The 21,947-nt window shown below is 40.4% G+C and overlaps 1 protein-coding gene across 1 annotated transcript in view; it reads left to right on the top strand.

Moving 5' to 3' along the window:
• Positions 1-21,947, top strand: part of DSCAM (DS cell adhesion molecule) — a 753,301-nt gene that overhangs the window by 397,580 nt on the left and 333,774 nt on the right. Inside the window, exon 4 of the mRNA XM_049709686.1 lies at positions 14,213-14,359. Within this exon, the coding sequence (XP_049565643.1) occupies positions 14,213-14,359 (147 nt within the window). The remainder of the gene's footprint in view (positions 1-14,212; positions 14,360-21,947) is intronic.

Below are 21,947 nucleotides of genomic sequence, written 5' to 3'. Positions count from 1 at the left end.
TTTTCCATAATAAATAGTAAGCCATTTATGGAAATTTGAAAAAACAAAGACAACACAGAACCATATGGATGCATATATGTGTGTGTGGTAGAATAAAAACTGTAAACTGGGAATATATGCACTTAATTCCTGGTAACAGTGGCTTGTTAGGAGCAAAAGGAGAGGGGACAAAGCAAAGAGAGGAATTTACCTTTCTCTGTAGAGTTCTTTCATTAAAATAAAAAATAACAGTGTTAACAATGATCAATTCTGTGTGTTGGTTACACAGATTAGTATTTTATGTCTGTGTAAGTGGTTTATGCTTTTTCAATTAAATGAAATATGGAAGGAGGAGGAGGGACAGAGGAAGGAGAAGAGGACCAGTGAGGACGCGATGGAAGAAAATAAATCATTATGAGGCCAGAACTTCCTCTAAAGGACTGGTTCCTGAGGAACCCGAGAGATCCCTGGTTGCAAGGCTGAGTGGATCCCCCCAGGATCTCCCTGCCTTGGGCTCCTGCTGCCGGGACGGCTTCCCCCGTCAGTCCTCTGTCTTGCTGTCCAGTTTGGGCGCCGTCTTTCACATCTTCCTGTTCTGTACTCAGCAGCATCCCCGACTCAGCCACCACTGCTTGACCTCTGCTGCTCTGGGGTTCACCTGTTGCCTCACAATCTGAAACTCATCTGTACTATCCTGGCAGCAACCCCTGACCTCCTGGGACCCCTGTTTTACCTTCAGGATTTCAGGGTGTCACACACACAGCCCCTCCACTGAGGACCTCTCCTCTGCTCCCCAGCTGCCCCGTGGCTCACAGCCTGGCCTTCTGTGAGCCCAGATCTCTCTGTACCAACATAAAGAGATGGTGCAGCCGATGACTTGCCAGCTTCTTGTCCCCTGGTCATGCTGAGCATCTTCATCGTTCCTTCCGTTATAACCACCCATGGCTACCCCTTTCTTCAAGGAACAAGGTGTGACTCACCCCTTCTTGGAATCATCACAAATACAGTGTCTCAAACGGTGGTCATTCATGAACCACCTTTGGGATTTCTGCCATCACTGAATACCACCCACACTATCATCTATTTTGGTCCTTTACGTGTCTCATGTTTTCTTAAAGCAATGTAATTATAAATTCTGGCCAGACGCAAGTGCCTTCCAAAGGCTCTAAGCCAGTGGCTTACTTTTCCTGTGTTATAAAGAAAAGAAAAAGGAGATCGACGAGTGTTGGAGAGATGTCAAGATAAATTATTGCCTCAAAAAAGTACTTAGAATCTTAGTGGAGGAGAGCTGGCTGCACGTAGCCGGTGGGCAGATAAATGGGACCCTCTGAGGCTTTCCCTTTGAAGGAATCAGAGGAATTGAGGAGACGTGTGCAGGGAACAAATTCTCTGGATGTGCTGTCATGACATTTCTCTGGCGAATGTCATCAACCTGCTTACCAATAGCAATTCCTGCCCCACCCTAATCGATTATAGATATATTATTTTTCAGTCTTTGTTGACCTCAACACTTATGTATATCCAGCTGACACTATCTGTCCTGCTTTGTGTGGTTTGTACTTTTATTTTATGGTGTTTTTTTCTCCTGTAGCTAGAAATTAGCGTTTAGTGATGGAGTTACCTTCAACCCCATTACCAGCTCTGCATATCATGGGCAATTGCTATATGACTGTATTGATAAGGTTTTGTCGCGAAAGATACTGCTAGACAATGGATTTCATGATCAGCGAGATCTGGGGAAGACTTTTAGGAAATGGAGATGCTCTTACAGCAGAAAGCTCTGGGATACGGAAGCTGGCGTGAGAATTTCTACCCTATCTCATTGGGTCAGGCCATTTAAAACCAAGAGGTTCTGAGATTGGGGTGACAACAGGGGCTGGATATAATAACATGACTTCTACCATGGGGTGGTTTTCTAAGTACATGCTTGCATACAGATTTGTGCTAATGACTCAGTAAACTCATCATAATCCCCTTAGACATCTTCATGTATCATCAGAAAACAGACATAATCCCAGACCTTCACATGATGTGGCTTGAAAAAGAAATCAGCTGCTTTGTCTGCCACTGTAGCTATAAATGCAGCCATGCCTGTGACCTCAGAGACTTGTCAGTCTGCGTGCTTGAAGGGAAGCCTTTAAGAATCTCAAGTATATAAGGACTGTTAGACTTGCTCGGACATGGGAAGCCTGGTCAAAAAATAAACAGACAGATCTTCAGTATGCTGAGCAGTGCTCTTCAAACATGTTTTACTCTGACTCGCCGTAAGAAATACAGAGTAAAAAAAATACATTTTATATCGAGATCCAGTATGCACGTACATATACATAAACAAGTACGTGCACATCTACGTATACAAACACACACACAATCCTGTATGGGCACGTAGGAACTAAAACAAAGCCTTCATAAAATACTGACCCCTACTATTTGCGATGCACACTGAATCGTTCTATCTTCTCTATTTTATTTTTTTTAAATAAAGTTACAGTCCATGAAATTGATTTCGCAATCCATTAATAGGTCACTACCCACCATGTGAAAAACCATTACCCCACAATATTTAAGTGGCCTCGAAGTAGTGTCTATTTTTATCCTTAAGACTTCCTGTGTTTCTACTTTCTTTCCTATAACCGTATGTCGTCTGTTTCAGGCAGACTAACTTTATGATTAATAGTCACTGTGTTTCACCAATAAGCCCAGGGTCTTCAATTCCATTTGGGTCCCTAACATGATAAACAGAAAAAGCGCACTCATTTGGGATTGATGTGTCGTGCTTTGCTCTTCCTTCTTTGTCTTTTTTCTGTTTGAACATGTTGCTTTTTCATCAGCACACAGCCTGGACTAGAATAGATGGTCAACATGAAATACACAGTCCCTTCCAGCCTCAAAATCAGAAAGCTCTTGGGACAGGAAACAGCATTGATGCACCGCTTCTAAATATTCGTTAACCAGATACAACCAGCAGGCGGAATGATGTCCTTTTCCTTATCTTCCCTACATCTATAAGGGGCCACTTTTAATCCTAGGAGTCCAAACTGTGTCACCCAGGGACACCAGTGCCACACCCAAGGCTTCTCTTTCCCAGCCAAGACTCTCTTCTCCAGCTATTCAACTCCTCCCCAGAACACGGGAGTCACTTTGACCCCGGCCCGTTTCTTCCTCCTGCAGCATCCAGGCCAGTTCTATGTCCTGTCAGCTCTATTTTCAAAATGCATCTTATTTCAGTTCCCTGAACATGCCGTAGTTTTTCCCACCTCAGGACTTTTGCACATTCTCTTTTTCGGTCCTCAGCCCCCCTCTTGCCATCTACTGTGCCTCATTTGAAACGCACCCTGCACAGACCTCTCAGACCCACTGTCTAAACAGCAATTCTCTATCTAGATTCAACCTTTTTGTCTTAATTCTCTCAAGAGCGCTTTTTCACATTATGTAATTGTTTTTGTCTGTTTACTCATTTTGTCTGTCTCCCCAACTGAAATACTTGCTCCTAGAGGTCAGGGGCCAAAACTGTTTTGTTCATCTTATAAATGAATAAATACAACTCAAGTTTTTATAAGATCTTTGGCTCTTAAAAAAAATCCTTACATAATTCCTTCAAAAAAAATCTATTCTTTCCCATGATTTATTCTTTTAAAGAAATAGGAATCTAATTAGAGGAAAGATTGATGACAGACTCGAATATCTGCTCAAGAGCACTGATCTGATCATTAACAGCCTAAATGGGGTAATTAGGTATACAGTCGGATTGCAGTACGTAGGCTTAAATTAGAAGTGTGTAATTGAGCCTCATTTCACTGCAGAAGAATCTCACTGAGAGAATTTTATTTACATAAGAAAAATGTCTTAGTGAGATTACTTTGGGAGAACTTAGACATATATCTGTCAGATCACTCCTTACTTACCAAGTCCAGCCCAGGGATGCTGGCTTACTCCTCACATCCCGTGTGTGGAGGGAACATCAATCTTTCCAGCCACGTGGGCTTCCAGGAGGCTCAAGGTCCAAGTTGGGGCTTCCCGATTTTCTTTTTTTTTTTTTAACTTTTTAATTTATATTGGAGTATAGTTGACTAACAATGTTGTGTTAGTTTCAGGTGTACAGCAAAGTGATTCAGTTATACATATACATGTATCTATTCTCTTTCAAATTCTTTTTCCAATTAAGTTGTTAAAGAATATGGAGCAGAGTTCCCTGTGCTATATAGTAGGTCCTTGTTGGTTATCTGTTTTAAATACAGAAGTGTGTACATGTCAATCCCAAACTCTCTGACTATCCCTCCCCCCAACCCTTCTCCCCTGGTAACCATAAATTCATTCTGTAAGTCTGTGAGTCTGTTTCTGTTTTGTAACTAAGTTCATTTGTATCATTTTTTTAGATTCTGCTTGTGAGTGGTATCATGCAATATTCCTCTTTCTCTTGATACTTGATACTTTCATATCTTGATGTGTTGACACTTACATAAACATAGCAGGCCCTAACAGTACGATGCCTTAGTGTACAGAGCCTGTTTTGGGGAAAAATTCAAAGTATGCATGTCATCAGGCGTTTAATTCAGCATTTGCAGGGTGAGGGGAAACAGCAGGTAAGTTAGGCAAACCCAGGGATCGCCTTGTCTTCGAAGATGTTGCCGTCACTTGGGGGAGGTTAACACATACATGACCAACTAGACTGAATGCAATTAGGTGTGAAGTCGTGTGTCGCACAGTAGTTCAGGAAGGTCAGGAGATCCTCTATATAGTGGAGTAGACTTTGGGATTAGGTGTCTGGAGTGGGAGAGTTACAAAGACCAGGAAAATTATGGAAAGCCTCCCCTTCTGCCTTTAAGCATGCACATATGTGATCAGGCTGAAAACCAAACAAAACAGAAGACCATCTTTTGACACATTTACTCTCAACATAAATACTATCCTAGGTTTCTCTCCTTCCCCTCTGTCGTGATGCTCACGTGAGTTTGGTCTACACCTGCTGCATCCTGTCTCTAAGCTCACCACCAACTGATACCTTCTTCAAAATAAATTTCAACTGCACAAGTAGGACACTAAGAGAGTCTTCTCTTAAGATGTTCAAAGACTTGATACTATGAAATAAAACATGTAAGTCCCCCCTTCCCTTCTCCTAATCCAGTCATGACCTCAGAAGTGAAGCAACTACAGTTAACGTTTTGGTGGATATCTTTTCACTTACATACACAAATTTACTACCCCCCAACACAAACACACATTCATTGTCTTTTGTACATAACATTACATAATGTTCTGTAACTACTCTATGTTATGTCTTGGAGATCTTTCCATGGATTATACATAGATTTACTGTCTTTTAAATGGATGCATAATATGGATGTACCCTCGTGCGTTAATCTATTTGCCCTTGATTGGCATTTAGGTTTGTTTTCCATTTTTCATTTTTTAAACAGTGCTGCAGTGTACATGTTGGGAGTACACTGATGTGTGCCCATGTATGAGTGGCCCCTAGGATAGAGTCTTTGAAGAGGACGAGCTGGATCAGAATATATGCAATTCTTACATTTTAAGTGTGCTAGCAGATTGCCCACCAGAAAGCAAAAGCCCTCACCAATTTGCACTCCGACCAGTGGGTGTTCATTTCCCCACACTCTTGTCAAGACTACATATTATCAAATATTTTAATTTTTTCTAATTTCCTGGGTGAAACGTAGCACCTTGTTTTAATCTGCACTGATTTGGTAAGGTTCTATGTAAATTCTGATCCTGAATCAGTGAAAATATAATTTCATTTGTGGAAAAATGGATGTTTTTACAATTTCACGTTGTCTAATCCTGGAATTTGATACATCTCCCCGCATTTACCCAGGTCTCCCCATATCCTCTTTGGTGATGACTTGTCGTGCTCTTTAAATTCATTTTCTAGAGTACTAGCTGTTCGTAGCTAGAGATTTAATATTTTTGCTGATCTAGCAAGGTAGATATTTTACCATTATGTTCTATTGAAGATTTACAGCTATTCTAAAGTGCTTTTCTCTAGTGGGAACTTACATAGACATTCTTATTTAATATCACAATATTTCCAGGAGGGTAATATTGCCCCATTGTACAGATAAGGAAACTGAGGCTCTGTTAGGCTACATTTGTATTCTCAGTTATCCTGATAGGAAGACACAGAACTGAGATGTCTGCATTATCCTTTCCGGAAGTGCTCTCCTACCCCTGCCCACCACTCCATGCCCTCCTGGGTCTCCGTCCTCCTCTCTTGCTGTCTTTTGCTGACCTTCTTCCCTTACTTCCCTCCCCGGGGGCTCCTGGGCATCAGTTCCCATAAAGGGCTCCTTGACATGCCTAACTTGGTTCCCAGAGCTCTGTCTCCAACTCCATTGTATCATCCATGCCAAGTCACCCAGCATGTCCAGGACTGAACTCCTGTCTTCCCTGAGAAAGAGACAGCCTCACCCAACTTCTCTACTCCGTCCCTGCTACCGCAGTCCCGTCAGTCCTCAGACTCAGCACTTGCTGTGATCCTCTCCCCAACCAAGTTCTGTTGATCCTTTGTTTAAATACATTTCTGTGCAAGTCACTTCTGTTCCCCTACAGCTGTTCCTGCACTCAGCCCAGGCCTTCCTGCTTATGCTCCGGCCGTGACCAGGTCAGGGAGTGCAGTGGGTGGGGGTGTGACCTCCCAGCCCCATCATCAGGGTGTTGTGCTTGCTGGGATGCTTCTAGTTCTGTGAGCACAGGCAGTCACTTCACCTTGGTCCTCACTTTTCTCATCTGTAAAAATGGGACTAATAACAGTACCTGCCTTCCTGGGTCATTGCAAGAACTAAATGGGTCAAAACATATAACATTTAGTGCAACGGTGGCTCACTGAACACAGAAGACCTACTGGCTCTGATTAGGGTTAGGATTCATAGCCAGATGTGTCTGTGTCCACATTTCCCCTTTCTTTAAGGACAACCATTCCACAGGGTTAGGGCCCACCCTAATCCAGCATGACTCCTTCTTAACTAATGACATCTGCAGTGACCCTGTTTCCAAATAAGGTCACATTCTGACGTCCTGAGGGTTAAGGCTCAACTGGTGAATTTTGGAGGGAACACAATTCAACCCATAACAACTGGTTAGATGTCTTACCTTAAGGGCCTACTCCTTTCTCTTTCGTATATGAGGCTTTCAATGTAATTTTGTTAAACCATAATTTTTTGTCAGGCCACTCAATTGCTCGAGAAATATCTGTAGTTCCTTCATGCCTACATCTAGTTATGGCCTGGCACCCACCCATCACATCACAGAAGAGACGCAACTCAGAACCACTGGAATGAGTTGAATTCCATTCCAATCTACATCTGAATTAAGATGTATAGCCAACTTTAAATGAATCAACTTTAGATGAATAATCATAGATTATATATGTACATATATATGTATTATATATATATATTTTTCTTCTATTTCTACTTGTTTTAGTTAATGCTAATTTAACTTTCAAAATAAAGAAATATAAGCTATTCATGCAGCGGCTCATCTCATTGCTAGCACTATATACTTAGAACTTGGATTTTATACTTGTGTTTCTCTCAGAAACTGATACGAAAACTGCTCCAGAGAAAGCTCTATTTTGTTACACAGCATAGATGTCAATTGCAGGTGGCAGGCACAGCTGATAGAAGTTTCCTTGTGTTGTGCTACCATTTGGCATCTTATTAGAAGAACCATCTGTTCTTTTAATTACTATTAACTCAGTTGGGATTGCAATAGCAAAAAAAACCCTAAGATATATTTCTGACTAAATGAAAAATCAAACATGCTTTTAAAATCTTCCTGAAAATAATATTGTCTCTATTGAAGATCTAACAGCCTGGCTGTACAGGAAAAAGCCAGAGAGCATTATGAAAGAATAATTAACATCCAAATCTGCAAATATGCTCATTTTCATGTAAGAATACATTACAGTCATTCCTAGGGGGGGAAATTCTCTTTCTATATATTATACATAAGGAAGTTTCATGTTGAAATCTAAAAAGAGGAATTTTAGCTTTCTTTCTTTTTACCCAGACTTAAGAAGAGACATTTTGTATATAAATAATGATAGATGGGTTTCATCCACCCATCTCTGGAACAAATATTTTCAGGAAGCACAGCCAAGCACTGCTCTGTGTTATGGAGATGACAGAGTGGGTCTGGACAATTCAAGTTTCTGCTGTTCTGGTTGGAGAATAGAAATGTTAAAGCAATCTCCAACACACCTGAGATGACTCCACATAGACGTAATACAGTCAAGTGCTCTGAGCATGACCGTGGATGTGGTTCATGTTGACATTGCTGGAAAGTGGCTTTAGAAACTGAGGCCAGAATGAAGGGAAGGAGCCAGCCAGGTAGAGGTCTGGGCTCAGGGCCCTTCAGGTGGAGCAATTAGGAGAAGAGCAGTGTGGCCGGGGCAGAGGGGAAGAGGGAGAGAGTGCATGAATGATAGGGCCAGACCTAGACCTAAACCGTTGAGCTACCATGAATAGCTGGGTCTAGCGGGACTGCATCAAGACACGGGACGGTCTGCATGGAAGTTGGGTGGCAAATGGGCTGAAGGAGCAGGAGTGGAGACAGTTTGTTGAAAGACTGGGATCCTTAGACCTTGGTAGTGCGCGGAGAGGGAAGTGGATCGTTCAGGATGTATTTTAGAAATAGGAACAGAAGGTCATTCTGGTGGATGATATATGAGGGGTGAAGAATGATTAATTTGGGAAACTTCAGAATATGTATCTTATGTTCAGATACTGGCAAACATGCCAGGGGATGTTATTATTCAAATAATATCATTATGATGATAGAGGACGTCTCTGAGTTTCCATCTACTCCAGATCTATCTATCTATCTACATACCTATCATCTATCATCTTTCTATCTATCTACTCTTTATCTATCTATCTATCTACCTATCATCTATCTACCTACCTATCATCTTTCTATCTATCTACTCTTTATCTATCTATCTACCTATCATCTATCTATCTACCTACCTATCATCTATCTATCTATCTACTCTTTATCTATCTACCTACCTATCATCTATCTATCTACTCTTTATCTATCTATCTACCTATCATCTATCTACCTATCTATCTACCTACCTATCATCTATCATTTTTCTGTCTATCTACTCTTTAACTATCTATCTATCTATCTATCTATCTATCTATCTATCTAGTTTCTATCTAATCCCTTTCTACTGCAGAAAGGATTTCTGAAGACAGTGTCTGCATAGCCTCCTCCCCCAAGAGCCCCACAGAAAGGGCATGTAAAGGCCCTCTCTGGGCCTAATTTATATCTTTCTACCCCATGTTAGTGCTCTGTTGTGTGACATTGGCCCAGAGAGGGTAGGGAAATATTTTGCCTGCAGTGACACAGCTCCAAGTGGCAGAATTCTAATGTCAAACTCACCATTGTCATTTCCACTTCGGTGCTTTTTCTAACACATGAGGGTTGCTTCACATCAGGAAGCACATCCATGAAGAGTTAGAAGTGAGCCCCACTATGTAAGTGAACATGGGCTCAGGCAGGCCCGATGGCCTTGGGCAGTACTAGGTACACCTGTTGACCGGCTTTTCTTAGCAGGTCAGCTGAGTAACACACATGACATTTACTTCCAAAACTACCATTTTAATGCATGGCTATCTGTTAGAGGGCCTCTATGCATTAACCTCATCTCCAACAGTAGAGCAAAGAGGATGTGACTCATCCTCTCTTTTTCATAGATGAACAATCCAAAGGTTAAAGACGTTGAATGTCTCATCGGGGGTCACACGTAGTGGCATTGACGGGTTTGGAATTCATATCCATTGGATTCCCAAACTCAGATTTTTTTTCTTCCACAATGAGGAATCTCTCCAGGTGGGTGAGCTGGTTACACCTGGTACCAGGGAAAGAGCTTTTAACTCGATACTTTACAAGAACAGGAAAAAAAATAGCAGAGTAGATTGAGCAAGCAGGTTAATAAAGGGAACATATACAGCTAATTATTTGTATCAGAGTAATACACAAGGATGAGTACAGGTTTGGTGATAAATATCAATTTTTCCTCCCTCAGTAGTGGTGTTTCCCTTCATCCAGATGAAGATAAGCCTCTTCCCAGATTATAATCCAGCCTTTTCCCTCCCATCCTCTTTTCCTACCTGATGCCATGTCTCTAACTCTGAGACTCAAAGCTGTTTAGATTGTAAGCTCCCTGAAGACGGAGGCTGTGTCTCATTCCTTTTCGGGTTCTCGGAGCCCAGGACAGTGAACTGATGCACCTCTCAGCTCTGGTGTCCTGTTCACCCAGAACACATGGCACCTCCTAGAATCAGCTCCCACACGCTCCCTTCAGGAGGACACGCATGCCTGCTGTCTGCAGTTGACTACTCAGAGCTTGGCAAAATGGATTTCTAGAACTGTTGCTATTTCTCTGCCTCTGACGCTGGTCAGAAACCCAAAAGGCATTGTGCCTGAGCCTCAGGACCTGCCATGCTCTGTGTGTTCACCGCTCAGCACCATGACAGGAGGAATGTGGCTGTAGGACTTCTACCCTGAGTGTTCTACAACATTCCGAATCATGCAGATGCCCCATTTTCTTTGGTAGTTTTATGTTTCTAGATAGAAATATCCCACTAGTCCCTGTGTTGAGCTTAGCCAGGCTGGCTGAACTGGTACCAAGCTGTGGGTTTACTTCAGTGGCATTAACATACCAGCTCATGTCGACGAACATTGGAGAACGACGCCAGCAGTCACTTGATACCCATTTACTCTTAGTTTATGCAAACTTCTAACAGCTTTGGTATGTCTAGTTTCTACCTCTCAGCATACCGAAGGCATTACATTGGGTGTGTGTTCACAGGGATACTGACAGCAGAGAGAAGTAACAGCTAATAGCCTGGTAGTAACGGGGGGAACAGATAAACTATTAAAGGCAGAAGCAGGAGCTTGAATTCCTGGACCATTTAGTGCATGTTGAGAAGCCAAGGTAGCTTCCAAGACATCCCTCTAATAACTGAGCAGCATGGCTCAATAATCAACGCCCACAATGATGACCCTGAATCCAGAAATCACTCACTCTTGTTAACTGACTGATTTGCAATGTGTTTAACATGACAAAATGTATCTACTGTATTTTAGTAATGTTTCCACCTAAAGTGCTGATAGTTTTCCAAGGGAAAGAAAGTTACCTATAGAATTTTGACTTTGCACAGTTGTATATTACCAGACACTTCTGAGTAGTAAAGGGTGTATGTGTATATGTCTGTGGGTGTGCATGTGCATATGTGTGTGTGTGAGAGAGAAAGAGACAGTTTGGGTGTGTGTGCAGTTTATTGCTGTTAATATTTTGTATTTTAATATTTGCCTATTTTAACAGAAGCACATTCTTCAATTTCATTTAAGGCTGTGAACCAATTTATTCCATATGATACAAAACCCTCTGGTGAAGTAAGACAGGAAGCGGGGTGCAGTGGCAAGCAAGGGGGTGGATGAGAAGCTTCCTTGTCCCTGTGAAGCCTGGCGTTCTAGCAGCTGTGCTGTCCCTCATTGTCCTGAGGGTTCCACGTGTCTCGGGAGTTCAGATTGAACCTTGGGTCTTCGCAGCCCTGTCCTAATCAAAGGCTTCTATTCTTCATCCTTATTTTAAATTTTAAAATACCGATCAGTTTGGGGATGTGTTTTAACGAGAAATAAAGGGTTTGACAGAGATGGTTCGAATTAGCCCAGGAATTCAGTCACCTCCTTCTCTCTTTCCTGTGAATATTTCAGAAAATGTTTCAGACAGGGTTCCTGTTTTTCTGAAACAACATGTCTTAAGAGAGTTTTATTTAGCATGCTAAGTGGGTAAAAAGAAGTCAGATATTCCAGGAGCAAAGTGAGTGATCAAATTAAATGTGCCTGGAGACCAGAGCCCTCTCAGGAATCAGTGGAGTAATGAGTGCAGGCTGCTGCTGCAGCCCTGAGCATCTCTCAGAGCTCTGAGCAGCCGTGCACACGATGCTTTTCCTTACATTGAGCCACTGCCGATGGCCTGTCAATTCCAATGAAAAGACTCTGTGTTAGAGAGGTGACAGGAGTTAATGCAGTATCTTTTCCGTCCCTCTTTTCTGTCTATCACTCTGTACTTTAAAGGAACTGGTTATGAAAGCATTATGTAAGTATGCAAAATATACTGAAAGAAAAAAGTGTTTCAATTATACACATTATATACTGGTAAGAAATGCTTGGCATGTGATGAAATATGACAAGTGGTATTTTTAGTTGCTTTTTTTAGGGGGAAGATAATGCAAAAATATCTAGAATATACACCATTTGCTTTTTCAGCTATTCTAATATTTAGCATATTTATAGCATGTTTTAAAATAAGTAACTAATGCAGTTGTTTAAAAAGTAAATTTATTACTTAAAGATATTTTATCCTCCTTTAGTAGTTAGTTGGTGTTCTTTTGGAAAGCTTATGCTAGATCAGTAGTTGTTTTATGATTTTTTTCTTGTTCATGTCCATGGAATTGCTTTCATATTGCATAAGAAGTAATAAACCATTTTTATGTTTTTTAAGATTTTTTTAAATTATTTTTATTTATTTAAAAATAAAATGTGTTGGGTCTCGTTGCTGTGTGCAGGCTTTCTCTAGTTGTGGCAAGCAGGGGCTACTCTTCCTTGCGATGCACGGGCTTCTCACTGTGGTGGCTTCTCTTGTCGTGGAGCACGGACTCCAGGCGCGTGGGCTTCAGTAGTTGCAGCATGCAGGCTCAGTAGTTGTAGCTCATGGGCTTAGTTGCTCTGCGGCATGTGGGATCTTCCTGGACCAGGGCTTGAACCCCTGTCCCCTGCATTGGCAGGTGGATTCTTAACTACTGTGCCACCAAGGAAGCCCATATTTTAAAAAAAAAATTTAACGTCTTTACTGGAGTATAGTTGCTTTACAATGTTGTGTTAGTTTCTGCTGTATAACAAAGTGAATCAACTGTATGTATACATATATCCCCATGGCCCCTCCCTCTTGCGTCTCCCTCCCACCCTCCATATCCCACCCCTATGAATAAAATATAAGAAATAACCAAGAAATAACCAAGTGTTGGCTCAACTTGAATATTTGAGACCTAAAATTAATGAAGTCAAGACTCCTGGCAAATTCTGATTAAAATAAACCCAAGGCAGTTTCAAATGAACCTAAGGAAAACAGTTTAAAAGAAGGTGAATTTTTGGCATTTTAGTCCTTCCCCAAGGAGACAAAAACACATTATCTTTTAAGTAGAATTGCATCAGACACAGAAATATTCCATAGGAAAGACTCTAACAGTGGTAGAAAGCATCTTGAGTCACTACCATGTAGGTGCAACAACTCACCTTGAGATTTACTCCTTAGCTTTTATTTGGTGTATCATCAAATTATAATTGAACAGTGAAGAATTGTCTTTAGATATTTACATTTTCAAAGGAAAAATCATCTTTATTCTTCTTCAAGCAGCACTGATGCTTGATCTCCTAATGTTAGCCATTTCTGTACAAATAGAGTTGTAGAGGTGAAAATCACAGGTCATGGAGAACACATTTTGTCCTGTGCTGATATGAAGGAGGCACAGCTGGGTATGGCTTTTTTCTCCCTGAGGTGAAGATGTTATTGTCAATAATTTGAGTAGTAATTAGGAAATAGCAGTGTTCTCTGAAACACTGAATATAGGAGGAACTGACCTTTGTCTTAGAATATAGAGGTAAGTGTTGGTTATTATTGAGGAGATAAGACAGTCTTTCCTGGGAAGATTGTGGAAGGTATTATTGCTCTATAGTCTAGCATTTTTGTGTGTTTATTGAAATATTTCAAACTGAGGCAAAAGTTTATATTTACATGAGGTAGAAATTTACAAAAGAAAGTTAATACTCCTTTAATTTGTCACATTCTAGAGAAAAGTGATGATCAAAGAAAATATGCTAAATTAGCTACATACTAGTTATATGCCTACTTTGTTGCTGTTAAATAAATACATGACCTAAAAAATTAATTCATGAGAGTAGGCTTTACAAGTATATATTTATTGGGTAGCATACTTACTAAAACCTCTTAATTTAGGATAGTTGAAGAATTAATATATATCTCAGGCCCTTAAAGTAACACACACATACAAACACACACCTTTTATTTTCCTTCACATGAGTTTCCTTCAAGTGAAGAAAAACTATTCAATGACTTTGTTTATATGACTTCGTTGCTTCTGTTCTGTTTTAATGGGGTAATCGTTTTCTTTGATTTCAGGATCTAGATTTCTCATCACATCCACGGGAGCCTTGTATATTAAAGATGTACAGAATGAAGATGGATTGTATAACTACCGCTGTATCACACGGCACAGATACACCGGGGAGACAAGGCAGAGTAACAGCGCTAGACTTTTTGTATCAGGTAAAAATTCATCAACACTGTATTTTGTATCTGTCTCTGTCTTCCTTTGTTAGTGCTCTGGGATGACTCAACCAAAATTGTGGAATTCATGAACGAAATGAAGCCTTCATTTTTTTTCCCCAAAATATTTTAGCAATTTAAGGGTTTTTTTTTAATATAAATTTGTTTATTTATTTATTAGTTTTGGGTCTGTTGGGTCTTCGTTTCTGTGCGAGGGCTTTCTCTAGTTGCGGCAAGCGGGGGCCACTCTTCATCGCGGTGCGCGGGCCTCTCACTATCACGGCCTCTCTTGTTGCGGAGCACAGGCTCCAGACGCACAGGCTCAGTAGTGTGGCTCTCGGTCCCAGTTGCTCCGCTGCATGTGGGATCCTCCCAGACCAGGGCTCGAACCCGTGTCCCCTGCATTGGCAGGCAGATTCTCAACCACTGCACCACGAGGGAAGCCCAGCAATTTAACGTTTTTTAAACCAATACCAATACAGTACAATGCAAATATGGATATTTCAAGTGAAATAATTTCACCTTTTATAAAGCTCCAAATTCCTTTGACCCAATATGATTTCTGTTTTGCTGACAATGCCTCCTCGCCCTGTTATTTGTATGTTATGTCATTGGCAATACCAACCAGCACCATGATGCCTCCTACCCTGCATAGATCTGGGGGAGCAGGGCGGGGTTCTATAGAACAGGGATCCCCAGCCCCTGTTAGGAACCGGGCCGCACAGCAGGAGGTGAGTGGCGGGCGAGCGAGCGAAGCTTCATCTGTATTTACAGCCACTCCCCATTGCTTATGTTATCGTCTGAGCTCCGCCTCCTGTCTGCATTATGGTGAGTTGTATAATTATTTCATTATATATTATAATGGAATAATCATAGAAATAAAGTGCACCGTAAATGTAATACACTTGAATCATCCCTAAACCATTCCCCCCACCCCTGCCGATCTGTGGAGAAATTGTCTTCCATGAAACCGGTCCCTGGTGCCAACTTGTTCCCTGTATCATGTCTAACAATAGTGGGGAAATTATCCACGTCTAAAGTTAAAGAAATAATCACATTCTCTTAACTCCTTCCAGGATTATTCTTGAGTGAAGAAAACCCCAGAGCAAGTTTATTCCACTGTGATAAATATGTCCGTTTTGTGCCTTTTTTAATGGGATTTATGCTTTGAGAAAATATTGACCTTTTGAAGAATCTTTATAGTTGGCTTGCTATTGGCCCGTCTGTAAAACAAATCAGCAATCCATTCACACGGGGACACATTAGCACTTCATGCAGCAGTTTAAAGCGTGAAATGACCATCTTGGTATTAAAAATCAAGTGCAAAATATCTGACCTTCGCCCTTATAGCTTTAGAGTGTAAAATCGATCCATGCAGTGAATATCTATTTTATTTGTCATGATGTTTTGTGTGGGAGACATGATGGGAAGTTTTTAAACATTGGGGTAATTAAAACAATGTCACCTGAACACCCACTTACTGCCCTTGATAATGTTCTATCTGGATTCCTCTTCCCCATTCACATCCTTAAAGTAGCCAAAGCCCACCTGTCTTTTCAGGTGTAGAACAAACGTAAGTCATAATTCATTGATTTTTCCTCTGAACTTGAAAATACTTTTTTTTTTACCTCTTCTTTTTCATGTCAATTGATACTTTATCCCTTGTATTATAGTTATGTCTTGTTGCCTCTTTTAAGGGCAAGAATAATCGTTACAGTAAAAATATGCTCACTTTTTTCAAAAATGTAGAGAAAATGAATTAGAAAATGAATGGCATCTGTCATCTATTCCATGGTAGCTTTAATGACAACACAATCATCTACATGTTCAGAATATCTTAGGAAAGGTCTTGTTTGCATTGAAGAGGAACTTCTTTATGACAATATTGAGTTAAGAAAGGAGCAGTCTCTGGGGGTGGCATGGATCTGGGTATGAGATTGAGCTTAGCAAAAGAAGCAAATAAACATTTCTCCATCGAAAGAACGTGAATTAAGTGATGATAATCTGGGAGCCCATTTTTCTCTAAAGAGAAACCTAAAAAGAGAGAAAGCCTGAAAAGGTAACCTTGTTTATCTCTACTCTAAATCAGTAAGTACTGATTTTCAAATTTAACTCTCAGAGTGGGAAAGGCAATTTTGCTTTTCTTAATCCCAAGGTTATTTATTTTTAATTTTTTTTAAGCATGTTTTGCTGATGTTTCAAAAATAGGCAGCAGGACTCATTAGCATTGGGTCACCATGGAAGTGATGAGCGTCCACGAGATCGCCTCATGAGCATTTGTGCAGATAAGTGAGGAACATCAGGGCAGAATCTAGTGAAGGAATACCATACACTCAGATGCCAGCAGAAGAGAGGGAATAAGACCAAACGTTCGGGGTTAAAGGTGGTATTTGCAAGAAGGGAGAAGTCAACAGAGTCACACATAATCAAAAGGCTCATAAGAGGGTCTGCTGCATGTGGTGAATTACGCTTATGACTTTTGGGTCACAGACATTTTAATAAAGTAGTTGAGGGAGGAGATTGTCAGTGCTAGAAGATGAGAACATAGACACTGAGTGCGGATTATTGTTCTAGAGTTCTAAGCTTTGAAGGCAAAGAGAAATTAATTTTATTTTAAATTAGATTTAAATTCATTTAAAAATATACACATGGGGTTTGGATCATGGCGGGGGCATGTCAGTAACAAGGTTTTTAACGACTCCAAACTTCTCCTGAAGCCGAAACAGATGCAATAGGATGACAAAAGAAAAAGCACGTGGATGACATCAACAAAATTAGGTGATGGGGATTCCCCAGAAACTCTTAATTGTGGGGGGCTATGGACAAACTACTGACAACAATAGGACCAGCGTAAGAAGGGCAGCAGTGTAACAAGAGGTGATGGATAGTGAAAAGGGAAGAGTTACTGGGATTACTATATAGTCACAGAACTGCAAAGTTGCCAGCAAATGCTCATCTCCAAAAAGCAGAGGACGGGAACTTCCCTGGTGGTGCAGTGGTTAAGAATCCGCCTGCCAATGCAGGGGACACAGGTTCGAGCCCTGGTCTAGGACGATCCCACATGCTGCGGAGCAACTAAGTCCATGCGTCACAACTACTGAGCCTGCGCTCTAGAGCCCATGAGCCACAACTACTGAGCCCACGTGCCACAACTACTGAAGCCCACACGCCTAGAGCCCATGCTCCTCAATAAGAGAAGCCACGGCAATGAGAAGCCCATGTACCACAATGAAGAGAAGCCCCCTCTCGCTGCAGCTAGAGAAAGCCTGTGCACAGCAATGAAGACCCAACACAGCCAAAAATAAATTAAAAAAAAATAAAAAATAGAAGAGGACCATCTCTTGAATGGAAACCTAAAATGTGTCCAAGAATATTCACAACAATTTGATAGACCTACACAACCTCTGAGTTGAAGCTGAATGCAAAAGGGCCATGATATCACTTAGCTTGGTAGTAGCCTAACTCCTTGCAGATCTCAGAAATATTTAGCAAATACTACTTTCAGAAGAACAGAATCTCACCCTGAGGGAAACTGCTGGATTTAGGAATCAAACTGAGCCAGAGTGGAACACTAAACAGAGAGAGAAGGCTCAGTAGTATGGGAGGCCCTAGAAGAATTTCATCCTATAAGATACTATAACAGAGGGAAAATTAACTATGTTTATATTATTTTTATTTGGAACCAAGATTTTCAGTGTAACAGAAAAGATAAAAATAGAAAACCAAAGAATTAATAAAATTCATGAAATAGCCAATAGAAAGTATCAGTACACACTTGATGTTTTTTTTAATATGTGATTCCAAGTTCTTTCCCTTTTCAGTGGGCAGTGGGCAACGAAGAGCAACAAGCACCTCTACCACCTAGATCATAGTCTTCTTTAAATATTATTCCCCAATAACAGGGACCATGTTTCCTTGAAAGAACAATGGATTCTTGGTCTGGGACAGGAAACATATAAGATGAGCCTGGAACATAAAAGGGGTCTTGTCACAATTGTATGTATGCATATATATATGTATGTGTATATATATATATATATACACACACACACACACACACACACACACACACACACACACATACACACATGTGTGTATATATAACACACATATGTACATATATATGCTTGCATAATCATTTACATATATACTTACATGTGCACACATACATAGACATTTAATAATAACAAAAGCAATAATAAGAAACTTATTAATCTACTTAGAGGTAACTAAGGCAGACACCAACTCTTGATTTTGATAATTAGTCATTAAAGATAACAACAAAATTTCTTCCTGTTTTTCTTGTAACTACTGTATTTCAAGATAACCAAATAACCCTAGTTCAGGGAGAAAAGTTCTTATTTACAGAATAATTACATCTATTGAATGTGAAAGAAAACAGAAATTTTAAAATTGCCATTTTCAACCCTTAATAAAATAACTTAATTCAGACAAACATTATCATCTGAATTTTCTGATCAATTTAGTCTCACTGAGTGTGGGAAAGCAACATGTTATATAGATGCAAAGGGAAAGAAAAACGGTTGAACTTGATCTAGACTATCCTTTACAACTAAATTCCAGTTATAAGGAAAACGGCAATAGAGGAACAGGTTAAATGACACCATGAAGAAAGAAATTCAAAATGTGAGATTTCTTGTAAGATAACTCACCTGGTTTCTTCAATGAGTCAAAGACATGAAAGGAAATAGAAGGAGAGTCTTATCTGAATTAAAAGAGAATCAAGAGCCATAACAACTAAGATCACTGGTAAGGGGGTGTGGCCAAGATGGCAGAGTAGGAAGACCCTGAGCTACCTCTTGCTATGGGCACACCAAAATTAGAACTATTTGCAGAGAAACTGTTGATGAGAATGACCTGAAGACTAGTTTTCCACAATTAAAGAGATAAAGAAGGAACCACAGTGAGCAGGTAAGAAGGGCAGAGACGTGATATAGTCAAGATCACACCTCTGGATAGGCAACCCACAAGGAAGGAGAATCACAATTGCAGAGGTTCTCCCCAAGGAGTGAAGAGTCTGAGCCCCACATCAGGCTTCCTAGCCTGGAGGTCCTGCATCAGGAAGATGAATCCCCAGACTGTCTGTCTTTGAAAGCCAGTGGGGCTTGTATACAGCAGAACAAGAGGGCTGAGGGAAATAGAACTCTCAAAGGGCTCATACAAAATCTCACACACTCTGATACCCAGTGCAGAGGCAGTAATTTGAAAAGAGCCTGGGTCAGACTCACTTGCTGATCTTGGAGAGCCTCCTGCAGAGGCACTAAGCAACTGGGACTCCCCCTGGGGAGATGCTGGTGGCAGCAATTTTGGAGAGCTCATTGTACCATGAGGACACTAGTTCTGGCAAGTGCCTGTTTAGAGTCCTCTCTCTCACCTAGTAGCATTGGAGGCTTACCCACCCATGGACCAGTTGGCAGCACACCTTGCACTCCCCGACCCAGGCTAGCAGCCTGCTGCATGGAGACCCAGCCCCACCCATTAGTGGGGCAGCAACCTCTGCATGAGGCAGGGCCTGCCAGCCAACCAGGCTGGGGTCCAGCCCTGCCTACCAGCACTCCCACAGTAGTGGGCTCAACTACAACAGAAGGGTGCATGCAGCCCACATAAGGGCACCCTTAGAGCATATACCTCTGGTGACCAGAGAAGAGTGTGCTGCTGGGACCCATAGGATGTTTCCTGTATAAGGCCACTTCTCCAAGATCAGGAAATGTAACTGACCTACCTAATACATAGAAATAAAAACAGAGAATTAGACAACATGAGGCAACTGAGGAATATATTGCACACAAAAGAACAAGATAAAATGCCAGAAGAAGAACTAAGTGCAGTGGAGATAACAATCTACCCAATAAAGAGTTCAAGGTAATGATCATAAAAATGCTCAATAAACTCAAGAAAAGAATGGATGAACACAGTGAGAAGTCTAACAAAGAGTTAGAACCAAGCAGAGCTGAAGAATACAATAACTGAAATAACAATACACTAGAAGGAATCAGTAGTAGATTAGATGATCAGCAAACTGGAAGACAGTAATGGAAATCGCTCAAGCTGAACTGAAAAAAGAAAAAAGAATTTAAAAAATGAGGACAGTCTGAGGCCTCCAAGACAATATCAAGCATACTAACATTCACATTACATGGGCTTCATAAAGAGGAGAGAGAGAGAATGGGGAAGGCAACTTCTTTGAAGAAATAATAGCTGACAACTTTCCTATCCAGGGAAAGTAAACAAATATCTAGGTCCAGGAAGCACAGAGAATCTCAAACAAGGTGAACCAAAGAGATCCATACCAAGACACATTGCAGTTAAAATGGCAAAAATTAAAGATAAAGAGAGAAACTTAAACATAGCAACAGAAAAGAAATTAATTAAGTACAAAGGAACTCCCAGATGACTGTCAGCTCACTTTTCAGAAGAAACTTTGCAGGCCAGAGAGGAGTGGCATTTTATATTTAAAGTGATGAAAGGAAAAAAATCAAGAACACTCCACAAAAGGAGAGGTAGAGAGTTTTAGACAAGCAAAAGGTGAAAGATTTCAGCACCCACCAGTAAACCCATTTTACAAGGAATGATAAGGGGACTTCTCTAAGCAAGAAAGAATGTACTGCACCTAGAAACATGAAAATTATGAAAGAAAAATCTCATTGGTAAAGGCAAACATACAGTAAAGATAGTAGATCAGCTACTTATAAAGCAAGTAAAAAGGTTAAAAGATAGAAGCAATAAAATGATTTATATCTACAATAAGTAGTTAAGGGATACACAAAACAAAAAGACATAAAATACAAAGTCAAATATGTTAAGCATTGCTAAAAATGCAGGGTTGTTAGAATATGTTCAAACTTAAGAGATCATCAACTTAAAATAATCATATATATATGTAGATAGATAGATAGATAGATATCTATTTGGTGACCACAAACCAAAAATCTATAATAGATACACAAAAAAGAGAAAGGAATCCAAACATAACACTAAAGATAGTTACCAAGTCACAAGGGAAGAGAGCATAAAAAGAAGAAAGGAACAAAAAAGAACTACAAAACAACCAGAAAACAATTAACAAATGGGAATAAGTACATAACTAATCAAAAGACATAGAGTAGCTGAATGAAAAAAAAACAAAAACCAAAAAAAACAAGACCCATATATATGCTGCCAGCAAGAGACGCACTTCAGATCTAAAGACACACACAGACTGAAAGGGACAAAGAAGGACATTACAAAATGATAAAGAGATCAATCCAAAAAGAAGATATAACAATTGAATCTATGCATCCAGTATAAAATCCCCTAAATATATAAAGCAAATATTAACAAATTTAAAGGGAGAAATTGAGAGCAACACAATAATAGTAGGGGACTTAAATACCCCTCTTACATCAATGGACAGATCATCCAAACAGAAAATCCATAAGGAAAGATTCACCTTAAATGAAACATTAGATCAGATGGGCTTCAGGAAAGATCACACGCTAGGCCACAAAAACAAGTCTCAGTAAATTTAAGATTGAAATCATATCAAGCATCATTTCCAACCACAAGGATATGAGACTACAAATCAACT

Source organism: Orcinus orca, chromosome 5 (assembly GCF_937001465.1).
Source record: "Orcinus orca chromosome 5, mOrcOrc1.1, whole genome shotgun sequence".
Taxonomy (NCBI): domain Eukaryota; kingdom Metazoa; phylum Chordata; class Mammalia; order Artiodactyla; family Delphinidae; genus Orcinus; species Orcinus orca.
Note: the sequence above shows the minus strand (reverse complement) of the source record. Positions and strands in the feature narration are given on the sequence as shown.